At 40.4% G+C, this 14109-nt stretch overlaps 1 protein-coding gene across 6 annotated transcripts in view; it reads left to right on the forward strand.

The window, feature by feature from the left end:
- Positions 1 to 14109, forward strand: part of GANC (glucosidase alpha, neutral C) — a 78496-nt gene that overhangs the window by 36438 nt on the left and 27949 nt on the right. For all 6 annotated transcript variants that reach the window (XR_004525138.2, XM_033851542.2, XM_033851543.2 and 3 more), the window contains 5 exons: positions 4783 to 5018; positions 7570 to 7696; positions 8611 to 8690; positions 10910 to 11053; positions 12157 to 12253. Coding sequence is in view for 5 of the 6 variants with exons in the window: in XM_033851542.2 (XP_033707433.1) it covers positions 4783 to 5018; positions 7570 to 7696; positions 8611 to 8690; positions 10910 to 11053; positions 12157 to 12253 (684 nt within the window). In the remaining variant the exon portion in view is untranslated. The remainder of the gene's footprint in view (positions 1 to 4782; positions 5019 to 7569; positions 7697 to 8610; positions 8691 to 10909; positions 11054 to 12156; positions 12254 to 14109) is intronic.

The raw sequence follows: 14109 nt of genomic DNA on the forward strand, positions 1-14109 counted from the left end.
TTGATCAATGACATATATATAAGAGCTAAAGTCATAAAACTCTTAGAAGAAAACAGGGATAAATCTTCATGACCTTGGATTGGCAACAGATTCTTAGCTATGACACCAAAATCATGAGCAACAGAAAAAAAAATTAGACAAGTTGGACTTATTTAAAACTAAAAACTGGGCTTCCCTGGTGGCGCAGTGGTTGAGAGTCCGCCTGCCGATGCAGGGGATGCGGGTTTGTGCCCCGGTCCGGGAAGATCCCACAAGCCGCGGAGCGGCTGGGCCCGTGAGCCATGGCCGCTGAGCCTGCGCATCCGGAGCCTGTGCTCCGCAACGGGAGAGGCCACAACAGTGAGAGGCCTGCGTACCGCAAAAAAAAAAAAAAAAAAAGAAAACCTAAAAACTTTTGTGCATCAAAGGACATTATCACAAAAGTGAAAAGGCAACCTATAGAATGGGAGAAAGTATTTGCAAGTCATACATAAGATAAGGGTCTAGTATCCAGAATACATAAAGAACTCTTATAACTCGACAATAAAAAGGAACAATCTAACTCTAAGATGAGAAAAGGGCTTAAATAGACATTTCTCCAAAGATGTACAAATGGATTAACAAGAACATGAAAAGATGCTCAACAGCACTAGGTATTAGGAAAATGTAAATTAAAACCACAATGAGATACTGCTTCCTACCCACTAGGATGACTAAATCAAAAAAAGAGGGGAAATAATAAGTGTTGGTGAGGATGTAGAGAAGTTGGAAACTCATACATTACTGGTGGGAACGTGAAATGGTTCAGCTGGTGTGGAAACAGTTTGGCAGTTCCTCAAAACGCTAAACATAGAACTACCATATGACCCAGCATGATGATTGATTTTGCGTCAACTTGCCTAAGTCATGGTGCCCAGATATTTGGTTAAACATTAGTCTAGATACCACTGTGAAGTTATTTTTTAGATGAGATTAACAGTTAAATCAGTAGACTATGAGTAAAGCAGGTTAGTCTCCGTAACATGAGTGGGCTTCATACAATCAGCTGAAAACCTTAGAGAAAAGGACTGAGGTATGCTCTAAAGAAACAGGAATCTGTCTCCAGACTGTCTTCATACTCAAGCTACAACTTCAACTCTTCCCTGGGTCTCCAGGCCTGCCTGCAGAATTCAGAGTTGCCAGTCCCCACAATCACATGAACCAGTTCCTTAAAATCAATCAATCATTTTCTTTCTCTGTATATGTACAAATACATACACACATATACACACATCCTATTGATTCTGTTTCTCTGCAGAACCCTAACTAATATACCCAACAATTCCACTCCCAGATACATACTCAAAGGAACTTAACAAGGACTTGAACAGATATTTGTATGCCAATGATCGCTACAGCATTATTCACCATAGCTGAAAGGTAGAAACAAGCCAAGTGCTCATCAAAAATGAATGGATAGGGCTTCCCTGGTGGCACAGTGGTTGGGGGTCTGCCTGCTGAGGCAGGGAATGCGGGTTCGTGCCCCGGTCCAGGAGGATCCCACATGCCGCAGAGCCGCTGGGCCCGTGAGCCATGGCCACTGGGCCTGCGCGTCCAGAGCCTGTGCTCCGCAGCGGGAGAGGCCACAACAGTGAGAGGCCCACGTACCGCAAAAAAAAAAAAAAAAAAGAAAAAGAAAAACAGAATGTGGTATATACAGAAAATGGAATACTATTCAGCCATAACAAAGAATGAAGTTCTGATACATGCTACAACATGGATGAACCTTGAAAGCATTATGCAAAATGAAATAAGCTAGACACAAAAGAACAAATATAACATGATTCCACTTGTATGAAGTACCTATAGTAGGTAAATTCATGGAGACAAAAAGTTAAGATTAGCAGTTAGTAGGGGCTGAAGGTTGGGATGAGTAACAGAAAGTTATTGCTTTGTGGTTATAGAATTCCTGTTTGGAGTGATATAAAAATTTTGTAAACAGCTAGTGGTGATGCCGGTACTACACTGTGAATGTAACTAATGCCACTGAATTGTACACTTAAAAATGGTTAAAATGGCAAATTTTATGTTACATATATTTTACCACAATTTTTTTAAATTGGTCATGTAATATGCTCCACTCCCCACAAAAAACCCACATTGAATTGTATGCCTTACATGGGTAAATTGTATGATATATGAGTTACATATCAATAAAACTGTTAAAAATCAAAGTAATGTAGCATCGTTTCTGCTGCATTCCATTGTTAAAATTTCCTGAGTCTAGCCCATTTGCAAGGGAAGAATTTGATTCCAATTTTGATGAGAGGAACAACAGAGAATTTGTGGATATGGGAAGACACCCATATAGGAATAAGTACCATCAAAGCCCCCCTACAGCCCCTTTCAACATTGTTATTAGAGAGAATAGTCTGGTTTACAGGAAAGTGCTTCAAAAACAGTGGATCTGCCACCATGGTCAAAGAAATCTGATTTATAAATTTATAGATTATCTGTTAACTCCTAATGAGGATTTAGTTCAATAATATCCTCTTACCTCTTCCTCCCAACATTGTTATATCATAATTTTTGGTTAATCAACATTCAGTGTTTACATTTTTCCAATGCTCAGGGGTGTCAGATGCTTTATCCATTCCACTTTTTCCCCTGGAGACTTACCCCCAGATCTCTATCTGGACTGTTTTTCTCTAGGCTCCCCGCACAGCTGTCACCCTAGGACTTACTGTTTTCTGTTTTCTGGTGGTAGATCTCTCCCTTCTTGGGGCCCATGTTTTTCTTTTTCATGGTTTATTAACTTGGTGTTTTTGTTTGTTTGTTTGTTTTTGCGGTACGTGGGCCTCTCACTGCTGTGGCCTCTCCCATTGCAGAGCACAGGCTCTGGATGCGCAGGCCCAGAGGCCATGGCTCACGGGCCCAGCCGCTCCGCGGCATTTGGGATCCTCCTGGACCGAGGCACGAACCCGTGTCCCCTGCATCGGCAGGCGGACTCTCAACCACTGCACCACCAGGGAAGCCCTTAACCTGGTTTTTATTCATTGTTCGAAGCATCTTCTGGTAGTTTCCTACGAAAGTGCATTAGAGGTCTACTTTTTGCATCTTTGCAGATATGAAAACATCTTCTTTTCCTACCTTCACCCTTGTTTGATAATTTGGTAACTGGACTGAAAATTATTTATCTCAGAATTTGAAGGCATTTCTCTATAATCTATCTTCTTGTTCCAAAATCACTCTGAACTCTGTTCCTTTGTATATGATCTATCTTTTCTCTCTGACATATCTTCTCTTTATCTCTGATAGTCTGAAATTTCTAATATTCTGAAACTCTGAAATTTTACAACCAAATGCCTTGATATAGACCTTTTAAAATAATTGCACATTAGATGTAGACTCTTTCGTTCTTGAGAATTGTATCCTTCAGTTCTGGAAAAGTTATTATTCCTCTGAAAATATCTTCACCTCCTTTTTCTCTTTCTACTCTACAGATTTTATAATCTTCTCTTTTTTGTCCAATCCTGAGCAATTTTCTCAATTTTATCTTCCAGGCCTTTCCATTTATGCTCATATTTCTAATTTCTGCAGACTCTTTCTTATCCTCTGATTGTTCCTTTTTTCTAATATCTTATACTTGTTTTATGCTACCCTAGTCTTATTTTATGGGTGCAACTTTTTTTCATCTCCCAGAGGTACTAATGATAACATTTTGATATTTACTTTGATTCCTTGTATTGCCCCTATTTTCTCAGAGATCCTTTTACTCTATTTCTTTATGTGAGTCCCTCTGTCTAATTTTGGAGGCTTTACTCAAATGTTGGATGATCCTTGGCTATCCATGCATACTTAAGAATAAGGTTCTGCCTGGAAGCTCTGTGTACCTGGATGAGTTTTACACTCTCGTGTTGAGGTGGAGGGGGGAATTCTCCTGTCCGCTAGTGTTCTGGGAGCAGGGATGAACCCTTCTCGTCGTCATCCCCCTCATAAGCACTATGGTGAAAGCTTACTTGGTTTTGCTCAATAGTTACCACACCACCCCTGCCTGCAGCCTTCCAAATTTTGTTGAAATTACTCCTCTCCCATTCTCTTTGTTCTTGTGGTTTTATTCTTTTCTTTCTTTCTTTCTTTCTTTTCTTTATTCTGATTTTAGTGGGACTTTAAGAGGGGAAGGAGATAAATGCAAGTGGTTGACCAGATGTCCTCCATGTTATCAGTAAATGTTTTGATGATAATTTCCTGACAGTTCTTCCTGCCTTCAGTTTCTTTGCCTTCAAGTCTGCTCCCAACTAATTTTTCTAAAACATAGTCTGCTGAGGTTACATCTTGCCAAACTTTTGATGACTTCCTATACAAGAAGATTTAGAGTCCTTAGCCTGAACTACAGGGTCCTTTACAAACTGACCCTCTCCAGTGTCATCTTCTGCTGGCCTCCTTCACAGTGTAACCACCCTGGAATATTTATTTTTCCCTAAGCTTATCATGTCCTTCTCTGCCTCCGTATCTTTTCTATTTCCTGTGCCTCAATGATCTATTCATTCTCCCTGCCTGAGAATACTCTTACTTATTCTTCAACGTTCTAACCAAGTGTTACCACCTCTGTGAAGCCTTTCAAGACTCCATACTTCACTGCAGCCAAAATTTATCAGCCCCTCTGCCGTCCCACAGCACTTGAGGGTAGGGACTCTGCTTTCTTCTTGATATTCTAAGTACCAGGCTCAGTGCTTAGACCTTGTAGACATTCAGGAAACATTTATCAACTGTATAATTATCATTGTGGTGCTAATTGGCTCAGTTGTCATCTCCCCCTTTTAGGCACACAAGCCATGCCCCCTCTCTTCTCCTTGGGGTACCATCAGTGCCGCTGGAACTACGAAGATGAGCATGATGTAAAGGCAGTGGATGCAGGATTTGATGAACATGACATTCCTTACGATGTCATGTGGCTGGACATAGAGCACACTGAAGGCAAGAGGTACTTCACCTGGGACAAGAAAAGGTTCCCAAACCCCAAAAGGATGCAAGAGCTGCTCAGGAGCAAAAAACGTAAGGTAAAATAAGCCAGCACTCTGAACCTTTTCATTACAAAGCATTTTTAAATTTTTTAAAGTTGCCTTGATACAATAGTGGAAGAGAACCATCTGGTAAAAAATGGCCAGGAAAATAGTACCTTCAATTGTAACTGTAACTGTGATAACAGAAAAGCAATGGTGAGAAGGTGGCCATCCCTGCCATCCATCCCTGCCTTAGTGGTCTAGGTCCCCGTAAGGATGAAGGGGCCTAGCATTCAGTCCCATTCGTTGTGGCCACCCTGTAGTGCTGTGATGGATGCACCCCATGATGCAAAATTTGATTTTGATGTCAAGATTGAGTATGTCACACTGGCACCAAGAGGGTATGAAAAGGCTAATTAGTCCCATAGTGAGGTGTTCTTGGGGGAGCAGACTAGCTCCCAAGCTCCTTTGAAATTGGCCTGAGAGAGCTGGGAAAGGAGACAGGATCAGGTTTTAAGGTTTTAAGGTGGTTAGGGGGTTGAACTGGAGTGAGGATTCCTGTGCATGCACCGGGGCTTGTGTGGTTTGAACTTCCTGTTGGCATCAAAGAAGGGAGCATCAGGGCTTTCTCTGTCAGTACACACGGATGTGGGTGGAAGGCTAAGGGGGAGTGATGGGGCTTGAAACTCTTAACAGTCGCTCAGAAATGGAGTCAGTTTCTTTATTACACCATTTTTCCTGCATGCTTCCCTGATGGACTCCATCTGTCCATATGGCCAAGGAAAGAACTAAAATAGAAAATGAGGACAGGGAGAAGACACTGGAAAGTGTGTAATGCGGGGCGGGGGGGGGAGTGATAGCAATAATGAAAAGGGTGAAGGAGAAAAAAACAAGAGAGGAAAAGGGAGGAACCCCATATGTATCACATAAATGGATCCGAGATTAAAGTTGCCTTTTCAACCCATTGCATTGAGCCCCAGGCCTTTCACAGGTGGTCAGAGCCAATGCTGTTTTCTTAATCTCCCAGTTAATAAACACCTACCATTTATCAGGCATTTATTATGGAAGCAGCCCAAGAGCCCATCGACAGATGAACGGATAAAGGAAACATGGTATACATATACAATGCAAAATTATACAGCCTTTAAAAGGAAGGACTTTCTGATACATGCTGCAACATGGATGAACCTTAAGGGCATTATGCTAAGTGAAATAATCCAGTCATAAAAAGACAAATACTGGGCTTCCCTGGTGGCGCAGTGGTTGAGAGTCTGCCTGCCGATGCAGGGGACACGGGTTTGTGCCCTGGTCCTGGAAGGTCCCACATGCCGCGGAGTGGCTGGGCCCGTGAGCCATGGGCGCTGAGCCTGCTCTTCCAGAGCCTGTGCTCCACAACGGGAGAGGCCACAACAGAGGACTGCGTACCGCAAAAAAAAAAAAAAAAAAAAAAAAGACAAGTACTATATGATTTCACTAATCTGTAATACTTAGAGTAGTCAAAATCATAGAGGCAGAAAGAAGAATGGTGGTAGCCAAAGGCTGGTGGGGAGGAGGGAGTGGGAAGTTGTTTTTCTGTTTTTTGGGGGGGTTTTTGAGTATTATTTTTTAATATTTATTTATTCAGTTGGCTGCACCAGGTTTTAGTTGCTGCACGTGGGATCTTTTAGTTGCAGCATGCGGGATCTTTAGTCGTGGCATGCGAACTCTTAGTTGTGGTATGTGGGATCTAGTTCCCTGACCGGGGATTGAACCCGGGCCCCCTGCACTGGGAGCACGGAGTCTTAGCCACTGGACCACCAGGGAAGTCCCGGGAAGTTGTTTTTAATAGGTATAGAGTTTCAGTTTTACAAGATGAAAAGAGTTCTAGACATTGTACAACATTGTGAATCTTTTGGACACTGTTGAACTGTATGCTTAAAATTGGTTAAGATGGTGAATTTTATGTTATGCATATTTTACCACAATTAAAAAATTTTGTAAGTTTTTGAGCAATGGAGAATTAAACTTTAGTATGTAGAATAGATTTGGATAGATATGAGGAAGGATTATTAGAAGGTTATTCTAGCCAAATAAAGTGGTTTTGAGGCCCCCGAGTAGGTGGAAGTGATGGTATTAGAAGGGCAGGGAGAGATACTGGAGAATAGTGCTGTGGTCACAGCTCTTCTCAAACCTCCTGCCTAAATATGGCTGTACCATATTTAGGTTTGGGGATTATTTTTTGTTTTTAATATGCTAGTTTCTTTTCTTTAATGTTTTCTTTTGTGTTATCTTAGCCTCTGGCTTTCTAGGGAGCAGGGACCTTGCCTGCTTAATCCTTTATGTAAAGCACCCAGCACCACAGAGAGATAGAAGCCTAATAAATGTGATCTTAAGAACATGTATTGGTGGGGCAGCAATAATTGTGAAAAAGGATGGGTCTGGTTCTGATATCAATTTATATTCCCATAAGCCCATGAAAGTTTATAGGATTTTACTGGTGTCTGAAATACTTCAGTAATAGTAGTTGTTTTGAGTAAAATTTGAATGCCAAAACTATGATGAAAACAAGTAAATGAACATATGGCTCATATAAAACTGATGAAATCTTTAAACCTTTATGTCCTAACAGCTTGTGGTCATTAGTGACCCCCACATCAAGATTGATCCCGACTACTTAGTGTATGCTAAGGCCAAAGAACAGGGCTTCTTTGTGAGGAATCATGAAGGGGGAGACTTTGAAGGTGTATGCTGGCCTGGTAAGATCATTTGATACACCTGTTATCCACTGTTTAGTCCCAACTAATGAAGGTTGCATGGCCATCTTTCTAATTTCTTGTAGTTGTCACATGCTACATTTATGTGCCTTTCCTTGAAGATGATAGTATTATCTTCTTTTATATCTTTCATTTAACATCTGGTACAGTGTTCTTTGTATACATTTATAAGTCAATGAATGAATGAAAAATTAACAAGCAAACCCCAGTGACTTGCTATTTCCCTAAGCAAATAAAAATTAAAAGCCAGGGAATGAGAAAATGGGAGGAGGAGAAAGAGGAAGAAAGAAGAAGAATCCTGCAATCTCTCTCCCTGTGATTCTTCTTTGCCCTGTTAGCCCGTAGTTTTGACTTCCCAGCCTTTCATGAGTGACCTCAGCTGCCCCTGACAACTCTGAAGTCTTCATTTCAGAAATTATTAGTTTAAAGCCTTGGTAAAAACTCCTCAAGGACAAAAGGGAATCACCACTCTCATATGATAGCACTCTATCACAAGTCCATGCACTGTAGAGAAACCACACGCATTCCTCTTCTCCCTATACCACTTATAAACATGTCTCTCCTCTCTTTAAGAACAGAGAGGTCACTCCAGGCTATCTGCCATCCTTACTGGGCCTGTCTGAGGCCATCAGTGAGGGACAGGCTCCATCTTGATGCTTGTTCATTGGCATTCCCCTGGCCGCTGAGCTTGAGAGAGCTAGTGATTGTCACTGGAGTCCAGCATTGCCTTCTTCATTCGTTTCTCACCAGACCGTGCCTCTGTATCAGCTATCTTTCACATTTGATGTCAGGTGCCCATTCATTACCCAGCTTTCACATCTGATATTCTTCTTTACAAATATATTACCATGAGGAGCACCATTCCTAACAGGCTGTCTACTCCTCTGCCTCTGCAGGTCTCTCCTCTTACCTGGATTTTACCAGTCCCAAAGTCAGAGAGTGGTATTCCAGTCTTTTTGCTTTCTCTGTTTATCAGGTTTGTTTTTATTCTTTTGCTCTTTCCTAGTTACTTGGAAGGATAAAGTAAGGAAAAGAAGTGATTAAATAGAGCTACTCTGCTTCACTGAGGAGCTCTTGATAAATAATACTTGTATGAAAAGACAGAGATGCCAGGGACTTCCCTGGTGGTCCAGTGGTAAAGAATCTGCCTTACAATGCAGGGGACATGGGTTCAATCCCTGGTCAGGGAACTAAGATCCCATATGCCATGGGGCAACTAAGCCCGCACGCCACAAATACTGAGCTTGGGCGCCTCAACAAGAGAGCCTGTGTGCCGCAAACTACAGAGGCCACGTCCCCTGGAGCCTGCGCGCCACAACTAGAGAGAGAAAACCCACACGCCACAACTAGAGAGAAGCCTGTGCCACCAACGCGCCTCAACAAAAGATCCCGCATGCCTCAACAAAGTTTCCATGTGCCGCAACTAAGACCTGAGGCAGCCAAAAGGAAATAAAATAAATAAATAAGTAATAAAATAAATCTTAAAAAAAAGACGGGGATGCCAACCACATTACAGACCTTGGTGGTACCATATGAATTACCAAGTGCACAAAAGCTGTGATTTTGACTTCTATTATGATAGACTCTATGATATATCAAAGTACTTAATAATAGAGACTTATTATATTTTCAAACTGTATAAATTTTTACATAAAATAGTATTGTATAATATTATTAAAGATGATGATAATGTTATATGAGAAAGTATCTTGCAAAGTATAACGTGATATTAAAAGTAAGGTACAATAATAATTCTTAAAACCTTATAAGAATCACAGAGAGAACTGGAGAGGCCACATCTAGAGAATCGTTTTCAATCAGCGGTGGTGATGAGAATAATGATGTCTGATATAAACTGAGTATGTGCAGTGTGCCAAGCACTATGCTACTCACTTTGTGTGCATTATACCATTTCATCTTCACAATAACTCTTTTAAGTTGGAATTGTAATTAACTCTAATCCCACAGGTGAGGAAATCAAGGCATGGACAAGTGTAAAAACCTGCTAAGTTCACCCATCTAGTAAGTGGTGGACCTAAGATTTGAACTCAGGTCTGTCTCCCAAGCCCAGCTCTTAACCACTAAACTCTAGTTTCTGAGCATCCTGTATTAGGATATAGAAAATAACTTAGAGCAGGGGTAAAGAACACGTGGGCCAATCTGGCCTTGCTCATTTGTTTCCCTGTTGTCTAGGCTGCTTGCACATAACTATAGCTGGGTTGGGTTATTGAAAAAGAGGACTTATGGCCTGAAAAGTTGAAAATATTTACTGTCTGGTCCTTCCAGAAAAAGTTTGCCAACCCCTGCCTTAGAGGGTGCTAAAAAGAACAGTCAAAGTGGTTAAATATTTAGAACCCATATAGCCGTGTTCATAGAAGTATACATGATTAGAAATAATTCAAAGTAAAGAGTCAAAAGAAAACATATAAGCCTCCTCCAGTCATTTGAAAGGCTACCATGTCGGGGAGGCAGCAGATGTATTCTGTGGTATCCCAGAAGGCAAGCTAGGCCCTGTGAGAGGGTGTTACAAGGAGCAAGACTTTCAGAAGATAATGGAATGAGCTGCCTGAGGGACTCCCGGTCATTGTAGCTATTGAGTCAAATGCTGAGAGACCAGGGATTCTATAAAGGGATTGCAGCACCATGTTAACTACATGACTCAACAGCCCCTTCCCACTCTAAAGCTAACAATTCTATGTAGAACACACACTATAGATCCTGCTAACAAACGGGTATCCTAGCTGTCAAACCTTTCATAGTGTTCGAGGGAAGGGGGAATCTTTTCATGGACAGCTATAATTGCCCATAGTTAAGTGTTGTAGCAGATGATGGATGATGAGGAGCCTAATTGTGAACATTCACAACCTTTCCTGTAGTGGTTCTCCAGGGGGTCTCAGAGCAGACCTGTGGGCCACATGGGAGTACAGCACAGCACTCTTTCATTCATAAGTACTCAACAAGTACTTATTGAGAACCCTCTGCCATTTAGGTTGTTCTAGGTGTTCGGGATTTATCAATGAACAAAACAGACAAAATTCCCTGCCCTGTGGAACTTTTAACCTAGCAGGGGACAGAGCATAGATAATAAACATAACAAATAATAAATTAAATGGAGTAAGAAAGAGGAATAGGGACGGCTATCATATTAACCTTGTCACTGTAGGAGTTTTATCATGACCAAGATTGACTTCCTAGGGATCTACTGACATCCTCCACATATGGAACGACATGAATGAGCCCTCTGTCTTTAGAGGGCCAGAACTAACCATGCAGAAGAATGCCATTCATCATGGCAACTGGGAGCACCGAGAACTTCACAACATCTATGGCTTTTATCAGGTAAAACATCTAAGAAGCAGCCACCTGGATCCATGTGCCCTGACTTTTGGGCTGAAAGTCATTTGCTTTAACAACCATGCTATACAGTTCATTTCTTTGTGTGTCTTTTCTGACAACTGTTGATACAATGGGTCTCATCAGGTTGTAGCCAGTATAAGACTCATTATTTCTCCCTTTGCATCTTTTCCATCTATAATGAACTTGATTAATTTATAGATATTGGTTGATTAATGATAACATAGAAACATCTTCTTTGACAGGAGCCATTGGTACATGGCATTAGATAATACCTCAAACCTTTTATTGAAGTAGGCTGTGTATAATTATGTAAACAAAGGCAATTAAAACAGATTTTTTTAAACTTCACAAACGTCTAAATACAGCAAGTCTTATATTCATACCAGGGGAGTAAGATTTAGAACACAGATGCACAATTTCAATATGTATACTTCTAAATGTAGAAAGCCTTCCTTAAGTACTTAGCCTTCTCAATAGAAGGTGGTAGGATTGTTTTCCACTTGCCAGTCACATCCAAAAAACTTGGCAGTCACTTGCCCTAATTTATATCCTTGGTTCTTTGTTATCTTCAAAATGTAATGGTGTTCCTATGGGCCTCCCACAAATTGCTGTTTTCCAGCGGGAGCTGCTGGCTACATATAGCACGATTTTCAGATGCTATCTGTGTACTTCTCTACACAGCCTCTTGCTATAACTGTAAACTATCAATACTTTATAGCTGGAGAATTTTCCTATGTAGGCCAGGGCCAGTCACTTAACCTCTCTGAATCAGTCTCAGAGGTTTTTGTGTAGGTTACTAGAGAAAATCTTATAAAAATGCCTCACAGTAGTAAGCACCAAGTAAATACTATTATTTACCATTATTTCATTGCTATTTTAATGAGATAAATTGTTTCACTCTTTTAATAGGAGAATTTAGAGTAGTTTCATTACATCATGAAAATTATTGGGCAGATTTTTAATATTTTCCATTTCACATTCCCACCTACTATTTACTTTTTGCATGTGAAATAGCTTATTGGGGATGTCTGCACAGTGACATAATCCAGTCATCTCTTTGAAATTTTTCTCCTTTGACTTTATAGCAAATGGCCACTGCAGAAGGACTGATCCAACGATCTAAAGGGAAGGAGAGACCCTTTGTTCTTACACGTTCTTTCTTTGCTGGATCACAAAGATATGGTAAGGACTGGTTCATATGATCAGACTTAAAAACACAAGCTAGCAATCTGTCTCTTTTGACAGATGGTGCTACTGTGTTGATGCCTTCCTTTTCAGTAGGTCAGGTCTTAGATTGTAGAGAGCAATGTGCTCTGAAGTGTGCATTTTGTCCTTTGAGACTGAGTAAACCAATTTTAATAAAGTTTAGTTACTTTTTTCCCACTGAAGAACTGGACACTTGTTGGGAGAATGACTTCAGAGTATCTGTTTGCTGGGATGGTCATCTTTTTTTTTAACATCTTTACTGGAGTATAATTGCTTTACATTGCTGTGTTAGTTGCTGCTGTATAACAAAGTGAATCAGCTATACATATACATACATCCCCATATCTCCTCCCTCTTGCGCCTCCCTCCCACCCTCCCTATCCCACCCCCTAGGTGGTCACAAAGCACCCAGCTGATCTCCCTGTGCTATGTGGCTGCTTCCCACTAGCTCTCTATTTTACATTTGGTAGTGTATATATGTGAATGCCACTCTCTCACTTCGTCCTAGCTTACCCTTCCCCCTCCCCATGTCCTCAAGTCCATTCTCTACATCTGCATTTTTATTCCTGTCCTGCCCCTAGGTTCTTTAGAACCTTTTTTTTTTTTTTTTTTTTTTTAGATTCCATATATATGTGTTAGCATACAATATTTGTTTTTCTCTTTCTGACTTACTTCACTCTGTGTGACAGACTCTAGGTCCTGGGATGGTCATCTCTGATCCTGTCTCTTTTATTTATCAAGACCAGAGAAAATATACTTTAACACACTCCTTCAACCACCTGTTCCACTCAGCAATGTGGTTTAAAATAGACCCAGCTTTTGCTTGTGGTCAGCGTCATCTATAACTGGATCCAGTTTACTAGCTAATGTAGATCTAGTTCAACTTAACCACCCTGTGGCAGGAAGGCTATTTTAAGTCCCCTGGCCTTGCATAAATAACCTGAAGCTTAGGTCCTAGTTTGAGGAATCCAGCCTTTATTGTACCACAGACAATATTAGGCCTCCTACTCCACCCCTGAAAACCAGCCCCAATGGCACTCTGAAAGACGCCAAAATATAATCATCAGGCAAAGATTCAAGTACAGAGATACTCAGCATTAGTCCTTAAAATAAAAATTAAAGAAAATACAAATATCCAACAATACGGGAATAGTTATTAAATTATGGTATATCCGTATGATACACTATCATAAGGCTATTTAATATAGTAGCATTAATTGCATGAGAAAATTTTTGTGACATCATGATAAAAGAAAAAAGCAGAAAGCCTAAATGTTTATATATTATCCTGATTTTGTTAAAAAAAATAAATATATGTAGGTAGTAATCTAAGTAATTATAATACTGTGGTGATTATGAGTGATTTTAATTTTCTTCTTTTTACTTATCTCTATTTTCCAAATTCTCTACAAGTATCCCTTTTAATCACTATAACAAGTAAAGTCTTTGAATGAAAACACTTATAAGCAGCAGTTTAAAAAAGATAATGGGGGTGGGGGAGGGATGGACTGGGAGTTTGGGGTTAGCAGATGCAAACTATTACATAGAGAATGGATAAACAATGGGTCCTGCTATGTAGCACAGGGAACTATATTCAATGTCCTGAGAGAAACCACAATGGAAAAGAATTTTAAAAACTGTATATATATGTATAACTGGATCACTTTGCTGTGCAGTAGAAATTAGCACAACATTGTAAATCAACTATACTCCAATTTACAAAGAAGATAACAGAAGATACGCATACTAAGTAATCTTTGATCTCTTAAGTATTGGCTCACTGCCTAGTCTTCAGTACTCTGTGTGAAGCTATCGATTTGCCCCAAAGCATA

This window comes from Tursiops truncatus, chromosome 2 (assembly GCF_011762595.2).
Source record: "Tursiops truncatus isolate mTurTru1 chromosome 2, mTurTru1.mat.Y, whole genome shotgun sequence".
Classification (NCBI taxonomy): Eukaryota; Metazoa; Chordata; class Mammalia; order Artiodactyla; family Delphinidae; genus Tursiops; species Tursiops truncatus.